Genomic DNA, 14,665 nt, shown 5'->3' with positions numbered 1-14,665 from the left:
CTCAATGCTATCCCCATCAAGCTTCCAATGACCTTCTTCACAGAACTGGAAAAAAACACCTTAAAATTCATATGGACCCAAAAGAGAGCCTGCATAGCCAAGTCAATTCTAAGCAAAAAGAACACAGCAGGAGGCATCACACTACCAGACTTCAAACTATTCTACAAGGCTACAGTAATCAAAACAGCATGGTACTTGTACCAAAACAGAGATATAGACCAATGGAACAGAACAGAGGCATCAGAGGCAAGACAACATATCTACTACCATACAATCTTTGATAAACCTGACAAAAACAAGCAATGGGGAAAGGATTCCCTGTTTAATAAATGGTGTTGGGAAAACTGGCTAGCCATGTGCAGAAAGCAGAAACTGGACCCCTTCCTGACACTTTACACTAAAATTAACTCCAGATGAATTACAGACTTAAACATAAGACCTGGCACGATAAAAACCCTAGAAGAAAATCTAGGCAAAACCATTCAGGACATAGGAGTAGGCAAGGACTTCATGACCAAAACACCAAAAGCATTGGCAACAAAAGCCAAAACAGACAAATGGGACCTAATCAAACTCCACAGCTTCTGCACAGCAAAAGAAACAGTCATTAGAGTGAATCGGCAACCAACAGAATGGGAAAAAATTTTTGGAGTTTACCCATCTGACAAAGGGCTGATATCTAGAATTTACAAAGAACTCAAACAGATTTACAGGAAAAAAACAAACAAGCCCATTCAAAAATGGGCAAAGGATATGAACAGACACCTTACAAAAGAAGACATATATGAGGCCAACAAATATGAAAAAATGCTCATCATCACTGGTCATTAGAGAAATGCAAATCAAAACCACATTGAGATACCATCTCACGCCAGTTAGAATGGCGGTCATTAAAAAATCTGGAGACAGCAGATGCTGGAGAGGATGTGGAGAAATAGGAACACTTTTACACTGTTGGTGGGAGTGTAAATTAGTTCAACCATTGTGGAAGACAGTGTGGCAATTCCTCAAGGACCTAGAAATAGAAATTCCATTTGACCCAGCAATCCCATTACTGGGTATATATCCAAAGGACTATAAATCGTTCTACTATAAGGACACATGCACATGAATGTTCATTGCAGCACTGTTTACAATAGCAAAGACCTGGAACCAACCCAAATGCCATTGATGATAGACTGGACTGGGAAAATGTGGCACATATACACTATGGAATATTATGCAGCAATCAAAAACGATGAGTTCGTGTCCTTTGTAGGGTCATGGATGAATCTGGAGAACATCATTCTCAGCAAACTGACACAAGAACAGAAAATGAAATACTGCATGTTATCACTCATAGGCGGGTGATGAACAATGAGAACACATGGACACAGGGAGGGGAGCACTACACACCGGGGTCTATTGGGGGTAATAGGGGAGGGACAGTGGCGGGGGGAGCTGGGGAGGGATAGCATGGGGAGAAATGCCAGATGTGGGTGAAGGGGAGGAAGGCAGCAAATCACACTGCCACGTGTGTACCTATGCAACTATCTTGCATGTTCTGCACATGTACCCCAAAACCTAAAATGCAATTAAAAAAGAAAAGAAAAAGACTAGGTGAAGGCTGTTGTTTATCTATCTTTGTCCCTTTGCCCAGGGCCTGCCACCTCATACAGGACCTACCACTCTCTGCCTAATGAAGGTGCTGGCCATCTTGCAAGCATAAAGAGTGCAGACCCACAGGCCTGTGTGGAGCTGCGAATGCAGTGCATGGCTGGCTGCTCTGCTCAGCTTTGAGTGCCATGTCACAATTCACATTCATGCAACACTTTTGGGAACAATCACTTTGGGCTCGGGAGCTCAAGGCAGCAGCAAGTAACCATTGGCAGCAATGCCAAGAGCTACCCTAGAAGAACATTCAAGAACCATGGTTCTGTAAAGGGAAAAGGACTCCAGCACCGTCCCTGCCAACCACTGTCTTCAAAGGCACTCAGTGAAATGAGCAACCGGTCAGCGGTGGCAGCTGGGTACCACTCAGTGGCTTTCCCCTTGAAAGGAATGAAGGGAATATGGCCTTACATAGGGAATATGGCAATAAGCCGGAAACATGAAGACCTCCCATATAAGTCAAATATGAGGCTGGAGTTTAGGCCATCAGTCCACAGGTCTTTGGGTTACTGCACCATACTGCCAGTGTGACACAAATCACTATTCACTGCACATAATGTATCTTTCTTAGGTCGTAGACATGGGAATCAGGGTTGACAAGAGGTCTGTAGCTGAAGTTCTAGAAATACATAGGTCTTTACAATAATCCTACATTTCATTTGCCCTTTTAACCTTTTATAAAGTCATCACATAGTTAGCCTTTTAAGGCAAAATGTTTTTTTCCCTAAAGAAATCCTTTCCCGGTGGCTCACGCCTGTAATCCCAGCACTTTGGGAGGCCGAGACGGGTGGATCACAAGGTCAAGAGATTGAGACCATCCAGGTCAACATGGTGAAACCCCGTCTCTACTAAAAATACAAAAAATTAGCTGCGCATGGTGGCACATGCCTGTAATCCCAGCTACTCAGGAGGCTGAGGCAGGAGAATTGCCTGAGCCCAGGAGGCGGAGGTTGTGGTGAGCCGAGATTGCGCCATTGCGCTCCAGCCTGGGTAACAAGAGCGAAACTCTGTCTCAAAAAAAAAAAAAAAAAAAAAGAAATCCTTTCCACCAAGCCCCTTATTACAACATGGCCTGAACAGACTGCACAGGCTGACATAAATGCTACACCAGGATTTACATTTGCCTCCTCTTCCCCTGTGATTTTATCTATGACACTATGAGAGAGAGATGAGGTTTCATCTACTTTAAAATAGAACTTCGAGTTAGGCAAATTTTTCTTTGTAACAGTGACTTTTGAAGAAAAGTCACAGTGGCTCACACCTGTAATCCCAGCACTTTGGGAGGCCAAGGCAGGTAGATCACTTGAGGCCTAGAGTTCGAGACCAGCCTGGCCAACATGGTGAAACCCCGTCCCTACAAAAAATACAAAACTTAGCCAGGTATGGTGGCGTGCACCTGTAATATCAGCTACTCATGAGACTGAGGCAGAATTGCTTGAACCCAAGAGATGGAGGTTGCAGTGAGTTGAGATCATACTATTACACTCCAGCCTGGGTGACAGAGTGAGACTCCATGTCAAAAAAAAAAAAAAAAGGAAAAGGAAAAGAAAAGATAAAGGTGAAAGCTTTCACCAACAGAGTAAATGATGCTGTGCTTCTGTGGGCTAGCATTTAAGAGAACTGGCAGCTGTCACTGTGGTCTCTTGCAGCCTAAGTCACCACAGAAAAAGTCAGACCATCTGCTGGAAGGATCACATGGAGAGGCCCTGAGTCGATATGGAGAGGGAGAAGGACTTGACTGGGTCCAGCCAGCCTTCCAGCTATCCCTACCGAGGTGCCAGGTATGTGAGTGAAGCTGTCTTGGACTCTGAAGACCAGCTCAGCCACCAGGCAAATGCCACTAAGTGACCTCACTCAATGTTGTGTGGAGCGCAAGAATCACCCGACCAAACCCTTCCTGGATCCCTGACCCGGAAATGTGTCCAATGTGATGGTTGTTTGAAGCCCCTCAATTTGGGGCAGTTTGTCATGCAGCATAGCTAGCTGGTGCGATAGAATAGCCTGCAGTTCAGGCAGCAGCAGCATTAACAACTATGAAATCTGCAGGAGTGAACTCCTTTGGGGTGTCTGCCTAATTGTTTCCTTTTCTGAGAGTCTCTTCCCCAGCAGCCCCTAAGCCACCCTCCTGAATCCTTCTCTCACCCTAGCCTCCGGGGAGACATGTGGCCACGCTGGGCCGGGTGGATTCTCTCCCTGCCAACTCCCTTCCTCCCTTCCACAGTTGATAGGAGTGGGCATTTGACTCAAGCTAGGTCAGGCAGATCCTGTCTCCCAGACACGTGGGGCCAGGGATCAGAGGTGGCTGGTCATTCTGCATCTGTGGCTAGCAGTCCTTGAGATGCAAGTCTTGAGGGGCTGGAGGCAACTATCTTCCTACGGAGTGTAGGGAAACCTAGAGAAAGCTGGTCTGCGGTGAAAAGAGCGCTATGTGGGGGTCTAGTCAAGCTGAGAGAAGGGGCTTCCTTCTGTTGACCTTCTCTCTGCTAAATGGGGATGACGGGGAATGAGGCAAGCCCAGCCTTGACTCCCAGCCTCCCGTAGGCACCACTCAGAAAGCTCAACACCAAGCTCCACTCTTCCCAGACTATTTCAAATCCTGTCTTCCCCACCCTGAATAAAGGCAACTGTCTTTTGTCTGAACTAATCACAGGGAGGGAGAGATAGCTACTCTTTCTTTCTCCCTCACCTTGCAAGTTCAACTGGTCAGAAAACCCTGCCTGTCCTACCATGACCCATGGCAGTGGCCCTGCTCTTGCCCCCACACTGTCCCCAGATCTCTCTCTTTTTTAGAAACATGGTCTTGTTCTACCAACTGGTGTAGTGGTGTGATCACAGTTCACTGTAACCTCAAATTCTTAGGCTCAAGCAATTCTCCAGGCTTGGCCTCCCAGAGCAGTGAGATCACAGGCATGAGCCACTGTCTCTCTCTTGACACAGACCTGGCCTTGCCACTGCTCTGCTCAAAGACCTCCCATGCTCCCCCGTCCTGGTCAGCAGTGGCCTTCACAACTATAGCAGATGGTCTTGCTGGAGGTCAGTGACGGCCCTCCTGTGATAAACTTTACAAGCTGCTCCCCACAGACCCTGCTTATTTTCCCACCTCTTACTTCTCTCTAGATGGGAACTTCATCTGCCCTTCCCTGCCTGGAAAACTCAAACCACACTCAAGGTCAAACTGTAATGACACCTCATTTATGAAATGTCTTCTGGCTTCTGTGGGCTAAGTGCAGCGCTAAACATTTCTCTGCATAATCTCTACATACCAAACTGCAGGTGATGGTCTCCTTTTTACAGAGGAAGAAACTGAGGGTCACAGAGGGTAAGCAACCCTCTTAAGGCCGCATGTCAGGCAAGTGTGGGAGCCAGGATTGCTGCCCACAGCTGTCAGCCTGCAAAGCCACTCTCACCTACCATACGTCTCTGTGACCTTTCAATCCTCCCTCCTCCTTGGGGTCAGGGGAGGGGGACTCACGGCACCGGCCCCTCAGTTTCCAGAGCAGTTACCGCGCAGCACTCACCACCCTCCACTGTGCGTGCAGGTCTACTGCCAGGCGGGGAGGCGGTCAAGGCAGGGAAGGGCACAGTCACTGCTGCATCCCAGTGCCTAGTCCAGTGTCTGGGGCAAAGCAAGTGTTCAAGAGACGGGAGCTGAAATGAGATGCTGCTCTGGGTTGACTGGTAAAGCCGTGCTCACCCAGGTGGCCTCACTCAGCAGCCTCCTCAAAGCTTTCCTGCCACCTGTTAGTTATGGCAAGCCTTGGTCTGAGTACATGGTGTGTCCCTGGAGGCTGTGACTGCCCTCTCCCTGCCAGTCTGTGGCAGAGGGTGGAGTCTGCCTTCTCAGGTCCTGGCTCTTTGGACCCTCCACAGCTGGGTGACCTCAGGGTTCTGCCTACCCATGGCAGCATCTCCCGCAACCACGCTTTCTTTAAACAAACACAGCAAAAGCAAGGCAAAGCTGGTGGGGGGTGGGAGGAGGCAGCGGGGTGTTCAGAGAAGATGGGATACCCCTGAGGGCAGAGCCAGGTGGGATGGCCAGAAGGAGGGCATGTAGGCCACAAGTGGAAGCGGGGCACGGCCACGACACTCCCCGCTCCATCCTGTCTGGTCCCACACACCTTGCCATAAAGGACACAGCTCCTCTCATTTTAAGAACCCATAGAAAGGCAGAAGGAAGTCTCACACACACAGACTCACACGTACACACACTCACATGTGCGCTCACACATACACCCACATACACTCATGCACCAAAGCCCTCAACTCAGCAAGAAGCCTCGTCTTTTCAGATCCCAAACACTGAGTAGGCTTTGTTCTCCACCCACAGACCAGAGGCCGTCTCAGCAGGAAGGAGCTGGAGTTGGAGAAAAGGGAGCATTAAGAATCTATCTGGGAATGCAGATTACATAAACAACAAATTGGCGATTTTTTTTTGAAAAGGTAACATCCACTATTGGCAAACCGACATTTCTGATACACTGCTTGTGGGAGGGCAAATAGGTATGACCTTTCTAGAGGGCAATTTGCAATAGTAATAAAACACTTAGGCAGGGCGAGGTGGCTCACGCCTGTAATCCCAACACTTTAGGAGGCCGAGGTGGGAGGATCACCTGAGGTCAGGAGTTCAAGACCAGCCTGGTCAACATGGTGAAACCTTGTCTCTACTAAAAATACAAAAAAAAAAAAAAAAAAATTAGCCAGGCATGTTGATGGGCGCCTGTAATCCCAGCTACTCGGGAAGCTGAGGCAGGAGAATCACTTGAACCTGGGAGGGGGAGGTTGCAGTGAGCCGAGATCGCGTCATTACACTTCAGTCTAGGCAACAGCAGCAAAACTCCGTCTCAAAATAAATAAATAAATTAAATAAAATAAATAATAGGCTTAAAATATTCATTCTTTTGATGGTAATTCTGTTTCTGGGCTTTCATCCTAACAACATAATGAAAGATTTGTGCAAATACTTGGCTCCAAGGATATTTAACGTGGCACTGTTTAAAGAAGTGTGAAAGCAGGAGCAAGCTCAATTCCAGCATCAGGGGACTGGAGGAGTAGACTGCAGACACTCTGCAGCCTAAGAAGTGCTGGAAGCGTGCTTCGAACACACGGAAAGACGTTCCCAGTACCGTCTTCCGGGAAAAATAGTTGTCCGTTTTTCCCAGATAAATTAATCAAATCCAGGCCAGGTGCACTGGCTCATGCCTGTAATCCCAGCACTTTGGGAGGCTGAGGTCGAGGCCAGGAGTTCAGGACCAGGATGAGAAACATAGTGAAACCCTATGTTTACAAAAAAATTTAAAAAGTGAGCTGGGCATTGTGCATGCCTGTAGTCCCAGCTACTTGGAAGGAGAAGGCAGGAAAACGGCTTGAGCCCAGGAGTTAGAGGCTGCAGTGAGCTATGATCGTGCCACTGCCCTCCAGCCTGGGTGACCGAACAAGACCCCATACTTTAAAAAAAGGGAAACCACTGCTTTTAAATTTAGAGGCACTTGACCTGAAAATATATTGAGTATATTACTGCACAATTAACTAATACGCTATTCAAAAATGAGTCAACGCCACGAGAACGCCTGGTCTCTATCTATATATGCAGGAAAAAAAGATCAAAGAGCCACGACGCTATGCTCACCACGGTGATTTCGGGGACGTGAATTCCTGGTGTTCTGCAGCTTTTTTGGTAATTGGTATGTTATCACGTTTGGTCAATAAATACATACTATTTTGTAATCCCGAAGAAATTATTTTAAAATATCCATCTCTCATACTCTAAGAGGCTGTTTCCACCTACATGTGGAAATGTGGAAACCTAGAGAAGTGTGGACTTTGGTGTCAGGAGGTCGCAGTTATGGTCCCTGGTGCTATTTTAGAGCTGGGGACACAGTGGAGACAACGGAGAGACAGATGTTCTCAGTCAAAGCATCTGACACCGTCACTGATGGACAGAGAGGATCTGAAGGAAAAGGACTCTGGGTCTCTAAGGGACAGTGTGGCAAAAACACCATCCTCGACATGGGGATGAGGACACCTTTACTCCTTGAGAGAGTGATGCTTGAGGCAGGACAGGTCTACGCCCTGGGCCACCTCCAAATGAACCACCATGAAGTCTGGAGAAGTTATGATGGAGCTACTCTGGACTATAGCCCGTCTCAGTTACTCAAGTTTTCTGGACAGAAATCTTCCTCATATTGCATAGAAGAAAAGAAGGAAGAATTGCTCTATAGTTCCCCTCTGATCTTTCTTCAAGCAAATGGTAAATCACCCCCTCTGGGGAGCTCCTCAGGCTTCTGTTATGGAGTTAGGTTCTCACCATCCTATGGTAGGACTCTAAGGAAAGGTAGGAGAAGAGAGAATGGAGACTTTGGCCCTCTCTCTGAAGTGGTCCAAATTCTCAGTTGTGAATGGCCTCAAGGGGAGCCAGGATTCCACTCCCTGCCTGAAGGGTCACTGTCCTTCACTGTAGCCATGCCATGAAGGAAGCTCTAACAGGATACTTCTTCCTCCCTGGAGAAGTGGGAGAGCTGGGTATCTGTGGGGGGGACTCCAGGGGACCTGCAACCGCCAGACTCACCTTCCAGAGCAGCACGGCCAGCAGCAGGAAGATGAGGATTCCCACCAACAGGCTGATGGCGATGATCCACCCCACGACGTAGCCACGGGGCTCCAGATTATGCAGGGCCTCGAAGACCACCTAGGAGACAATGCAACAGTGAAAATGTTTCCTTTTTTTTTTTTTGGAGACAGTCTTGCTCTGTCGCCCAGGTTAAACAGCAATGGCGCAATCTCGGCTCACTGCAACCTACGCTTCCTGGGTTCAAGCAATTCTCCTGTCTCAGCCTCCCAAAGTGCTGGGATTACAGGCATGAGTCACCACTCCAAGCTCTTTTTACCTTTTTTTTTTTTTTTTTGAGATGGAGTCTTGCTTTGGCACCAGGCTGGAGTGCAGTGGCGCGATCTCGGCTCACTGCAACCTCCGCCTCCCAGTTCAAGTGATTCTTCCACTTTAGCCTCCCACCTAGCTGGGACTGCAGGCACATGCTACCACACCCAGATACTTTTTTGTGTTTTTTAGTAAAGATGGGGTTTCACCATGTTGGTGAGAATGATCTCGATCTCTTGACTGCGTGATCTGCCCGCCTTTGCCTCCCAAAGCGCTGGGATTACAGGCATGAACCACCGTGCCTGGCCTCTTTTTACTTTTAAAAAATTACTTATTGAAGTTGAATATATATAAAGTATCCTAAGTGTACAGCTGGCTGGATTTTCACATACCAAATGCTAAATGCATGTGTGTAACTAGCAACCTAGATCAAGAAATGGAAGGTGACCAGCTCTCTCGAAGCTCCCTTCCCCCTTCCTTCCAGTCCCCACCCCCACCAAGGATGTCTAACAGCTTAGACTAGCATCACCTGCTTTTTTTGTCCTCAATACAAATAGAATGAGGTCCTTTTTTTGGTCCTCAATACAAATACAGTACCTCAATACAGGTACTGTACGAACTACTGTACCTGTTTTTTTTTTTTTTTGACGGAATCTTGCTCTGTTGCCCAGGTTGGAGGGCAGTGCCAAATATCTCAGCTCACTGCAAACTCTGCCTCCTGGGTTCAAGCAATTCTCTTGTCTCAGCCACCCAAGTAGCTGGGATTATAGGCGTGTCCCACCACACTCGGCTGATTTTTGTGTTTTTAGTAGAGATGGTATTTCACCATGTTAGCCAGGCCGGTCTTGAACTCCAGACCTCAGGTGATCCACTCGCTTTGGCTTCCCAAAGTGCTGGGATTACGGGCGTGTACCTGGTTTCTTTCTCTCACTGTTAAGTTTGGGAAATTGCACCAGGCTGTGGCATGTCCACTGTCACTGCTGTATAGTATTCCCCTGTGTGGACACACCACCACTTATTCACGCTATCAACTGGGCATGAATTGATATTGCTATTGATGGGCATGGAGGTTGTTTCCAGCTTGGGGCTATTAAAAAGAGCAATTTTCGGACAACAGGCAATCCTCAGGGAAGAACATTGACAGGTGGGAGGTGGTGGGAAGAAGTGGGCCTTGAAGTCTGTCATCCTAAACCCATTATTTTCTATCTTGTTCAAATGAGCAGTTCTCATCTTTAAAGGCAGTCAGATTGATGTCTTTGGGTTTTGCTGTGGACCAAATCACCTCTTGCATTTGGAATCTCTCATGGTGTCTTGTACAGGAAAGATGGAGAGAGAAGAGTGCTAGCTTTAATCCTGGTCCTGGTGCAACCGTAGGCAACAAAGATACTACTTTCTCTTCTTCTGTGAAATGGGGTCTGGTGGGGAAAGTGGCAGTTCTGTGAAAGCACCTGGGTGTGAGAAAAGTCTGCTAAACCTTATTGCTGACTATAAATCAGACTGAGACACTGAGCTCAGTGGGGTTAGCTGCAAAGCCCAGCCCCCTGTACTAACCCAGATGGCTTCTTAGGAACACTGAAATCTGTATACCAGCAAAGCCATGTTGGAGTCTGGGTTTGTGGACATGGAGGTTAATGTTGCAGCTACAGTTTAGTCTGGCAAGTTCCACAAGAATGCCCTGTCACTTCCCTGGAATGTGGGCTTTATCTCATCTTACTTTGAGGCGTGCTGCTTATCCCCTTGGATGCGTGCTCCGTGCTCTGGCAGAGCCTCAGCCTGTTCTCTCACATCGCAACTCCCATAAACTCATCCGAGTGATGATCTGAGCATCCTGCAGCTCTAACAAGTCATATCTTAGATCAAAAAACAAAACCCCAAGGAAGGAACAGCAGCCTGGATACACAGAGAGTCAAGAAGCACAGATGATCAGGTCCCGTCTCCACCAGCAATGAGCCGGGTGATCCTGGTTAAGTGCTACACCTTTCTAAACATCGTTTCTCTCCATCCTCTTCTTTCCATCCCAGGTACTTCCTGGCTCACATCTCATCTTCTCTCACTAGCACTATTGCAGGAGGCTTGGAGAGGCCTCCCTGCTGTTAGAGTTGTCTTCCTAAAGCACAGGTCTCACCATGTCACTTCTCGGTTTACAGGGTCCATGGCTTTCCTTTAGGCTGAGCATCTAAATCAGGACACCAGGCTCTTTACATTCTTGTCTCCTTCCTACCTTTCCAGCTGCTTCCAGGATACATATTTACATTCTAGCCAGTTAGAGGCCTCTCCCCTATGAGACGGGTGGTCCTCAGCCTCTCTGCAGGCTGCTCTTGCCTCCTGGAATGCCCTTCCATCCTTGTTCATCTGACATGCTCATTACTGCTCATCTAAAAACGTTCATACTTGACCAGCCTGGCCAACATGGTGAAACCCCGTCTCTACTACAAATACAAAAATCAGCCAGGCATGATGGTGTACATCTGTAGTCCCAGCTACTTGGGAGGCTGAGACAGGAGAACCACTTGAACCCAGGAGGCAGAGGTTGCACTGAGCCAAGATGGCGCCACTGCACTCCAGCCTGGGTGACAGAGCAAGGCTGTCTCAAAATAAATAAATAAATAAATAAATAATAAAAACGTTCATGCCCTTTGATCCATTCATTCTGTACCTGAAAACTTACTCAAAGGAAAGAAATACAAAATACAGAAAAAGTTTGATGCTCAAAAATGTTCACTGCAGAATTATTTAGATTGGTGCTGAACTAGCAATATCCTAAGCGTCTAACCTAAGGGCCGTAGATAAGTAAACTGTGGTCAGTCGCAAAATAGAATGTCGCAGAACTATCAGAAATGATGAAAGTCAAGCTGACTGTCAAAGCCTGATTTTCAAAAAGTTAAAAACATAATTCTTATGTAAATATACAGTGAATAGATGGCAAAGGTTCATTTATTATTGAGGAAGGCAGCAGGGTGGTGAAGCTAGTTTTAAAAAGACCAGAAAAAAAATGTGTAGTCACAGGAAAAATCATTACTGAAATCAGATTACTAAATCAAATACAAACCTGGCTAGTACCCTGCAAGGTGATAAACTCTAACCTTTGGGATTATATTTCCGGTCAAACAGAAATCATTTTTATCTTTACTGGCAAGAGTCATTATAACTTATCAGCCTTCCATAAGTTAATATGTAACTTCACAGAATTTGGGCCCTGGAGGGTTAGGCAGGCCTGCGGATCAGTGCTTCTCAAATTTTACTGTGTGTAAGAATCACATGAGGAAGTGTGTCAAAAGGCAGATTCTGAATTAGAGTCTAGAGTGGGGCCTGACAGCCTAGATTGCAAATAATCTGGTCCGTGGACCACATTTTGAGTAGAAAGGGGCTAGGGCAAGCTCCAGTCTGACACTGAAAGGATATGTAATCATCCTTTTGCCTGATTTCCAAATTATAGATACTTTTGAAAACATAGTAATAATGTGGGGAAGATGATAAGTTTATTATGCTAAGTTAAAAAATCAGAAGATGCTGGCTCATGGTTATAATCACAGCACTTTGGGAGGCCAAGGTGGGAGGGTTGCTTGAGCCTAGGAGTTCAAGACCAGTCTGGGTCACATAGCAAGACCTTGTCTCTACAAAACACAGAAATTAGCTGGGCATGGTGGCATGCACCTGTCATTCCAGCTACTTGGGAGGCTGAGGCTGGAGGATCATATGAACACAGGATGTCAAGGCTGCAGTGAGCCATGACTGTGCCACTGCACTCCAGCCTGGGTGACAAAGCGAGATCCTGTCTAAATAAAATAAAATACAAACAAATAAAAAATAAAATAAAACAAAATAGGCTGGGTGAGGTGGCTCATGCCTGTGATCCCACCACTTTGGGAGGGTGAGGCAGGTGGATCACTTGAGGCTAGGAGTTTAAGCCAGCCTGACCAACATGGCAAAACCCCATCTCACACAAAAATTAGCCGTGTGTGGTGGTGCACGCTTGTAATCCCAATGTCTTGGGAGGCTGAGGCTGGAGGATCATATGAACACAGGATGTCAAGGCTGCAGCGAGCCGAGACTGTGCCACTGCACTCCAGCCTGAGCAACAGAGCAAGACTCTGTCTCAAAAAAAAAAAAAAAAAAAGAAATCAGAAGATTATCTAATATATAGATTTCAGCTTTGCAGAAATATAGTAGGAACTCTTTAAATAGGTGCGTTTTAATATTAAGAATATTATTTCTTTTCTACTTTTTACTATTTTTTTTTAACTGAGCATTTTAAAGGCAAGTAAAACCAATTTTTCTTTGAAGAAGAGACTCTGCTCCAATATCTCCTTTCCCAAGAAGCCTGCCTTACTTCCCTGTCTTCAGCAGAATTAATCACTCTCTGAGATCTTGGAAACACAGTAATTTTCAACCTACTCTAGCATCCCAATGTATAAAAGCGACTCAGGTGGGCAGCTAGAATCCAGCCTACTCAGCCCGTTTGTTTTCATTTTTTGGAGACAGGGTCCCACTCTGTTCTTAGACTGTGAAGCGGCACAATCTTGGCTTATTATAGACTCAACCTTCTGGGCTCCAGTGATTCTCCCATCTCAGCCTCCCGAGAAGCTGGGACTATAGGCACACACACCATACCCAACTAATAATAATAATAATAATAATAATGATTATTATTGTAGAGACATGATTTTGCCAGGTTCCCAGGCTGGTCTTGAACTTCCGGGCTGAAGTTATCTGCCTGCCTCAGCCTCCCAGTGTTTTGGGATTACACATGTGAGCCACTACACCTGGACAGCCTCTCTTTCTAAGCCCTGTTTCTTCCTACCCTGGCCTCAGCAGGCCCTGAACCAACTCAAGGGAACCCATGGCTCCAACAAAACAGAGTTTTAAAACCACAGCTGTGTACTTCACAGTCGCAGTTCTAGGTCCTTCTCATTCTCTAAGGTAATGATGAATCTTCTTGTCTATGGACTCCAGTAAACTGAATTCATATACAATAAGGACGTGAATGCATGCCTTCCTGTCACCTGAACCAAGGCAGTGATTCATTATATGATTCACAAATATACAAATGAATACATTCAACATCCTTTCTGCTAAAAAATTGGATGAATTATGAGCATGACTCAGTCTGCAACAAAAGAGATGGTGGGATTTGAAGCTGGAGTCTCTGAATGTGATTTTCTTTCTCCTTCAAAAATACATTTGCAAATGTTAAATCTTTTGGAGGAGTCCTGGCCATCCAACCATCCATCTGCCCATCCACCCACCTATCCATCTGTCAATCAATCTGTCCATCCACTCCATCCATCTGTCCATCCATCCATCCATCCATCCATCCCTCCATCCATCCATCCCTCCATCCCTCCATCCATCCATCCAACAAATGTGTCCGTAGTGTCTCCTATGTGCTAGACATTGTGGAAATTCATTGATGAATAAAATAGGCAGTCTTTGCACTCACAGAACTTCCAGCTTCCAGAGACTACCAGCCAGTTAGGCAAATAAATGCAAATTTTATTTTGCCTTTATTTTGCCTTGTAGCACTGTGGGAAGTGCTACAAGGAGAGGCTCATCAGGATAAAAGATCCTCATGATAGAGGCATGGAGTGAACAGAGTTCCCTGAAGAGCCACTTGAACTGAAGGTGAAAGGACAAGCAGAAATGAACCCTTTGGCATGTGTGAACTTGGCAAGGGTGAGACACAGCCATCAGCCAGTGGACTGGAGCAAACAGAATGAACAAGCAGCCACAGGAAGATGCTCACGATGTGCCGGAAAGGCAGGAGATGGAGGCCGCAGTAAGATCTCCATGCTTTACCATAAGAGGAATGGGAGGCCACCGGGGGGTTTGGAGCAGGGGAGTGATGTAATTTGCATTTTGCAAGTATGCTGCAAAATGAATCTAGATTGGAAGACGTAACTACACGTGGGAGTGCAAGGAAAAAAACAGCCCCAGTGAGAGGGCTGCAGGGGAAACGGTTTCACCAGGCTAGATCCATGCTTTCAATAAGAAAGGAGGTGGTGTGAAAGGAGGAATTTGACTGAGGAGGGGAAGTCTGCTGGTTTTGAGGGAGTAGCTATGAGGGTGGTAGCAGGCTGAGCTGGGGAAGGCAGGCGCTCTGGCCAGTGGAGGGACGGCTGATGGCCTGGTGTGGACCCTGGC

The 14,665-nt window shown here is 46.6% G+C and overlaps 1 protein-coding gene across 5 annotated transcripts in view; it reads right to left on the bottom strand.

The window, feature by feature from the left end:
- ITGA9 (integrin subunit alpha 9) overlaps positions 1 to 14,665 on the bottom strand; it is a 375,338-nt gene that overhangs the window by 15,870 nt on the left and 344,803 nt on the right. For all 5 annotated transcript variants that reach the window (XM_035278480.3, XM_035278481.3, XM_035278482.3 and 2 more), the window contains one exon: positions 8,216 to 8,335. In XM_035278480.3, the coding sequence (XP_035134371.3) occupies positions 8,216 to 8,335 (120 nt within the window). The remainder of the gene's footprint in view (positions 1 to 8,215; positions 8,336 to 14,665) is intronic.

Source organism: Callithrix jacchus, chromosome 17, assembly GCF_049354715.1.
Source record: "Callithrix jacchus isolate 240 chromosome 17, calJac240_pri, whole genome shotgun sequence".
Taxonomy (NCBI): domain Eukaryota; kingdom Metazoa; phylum Chordata; class Mammalia; order Primates; family Cebidae; genus Callithrix; species Callithrix jacchus.
This window is presented reverse-complemented; position numbering and strand designations above follow the sequence as displayed.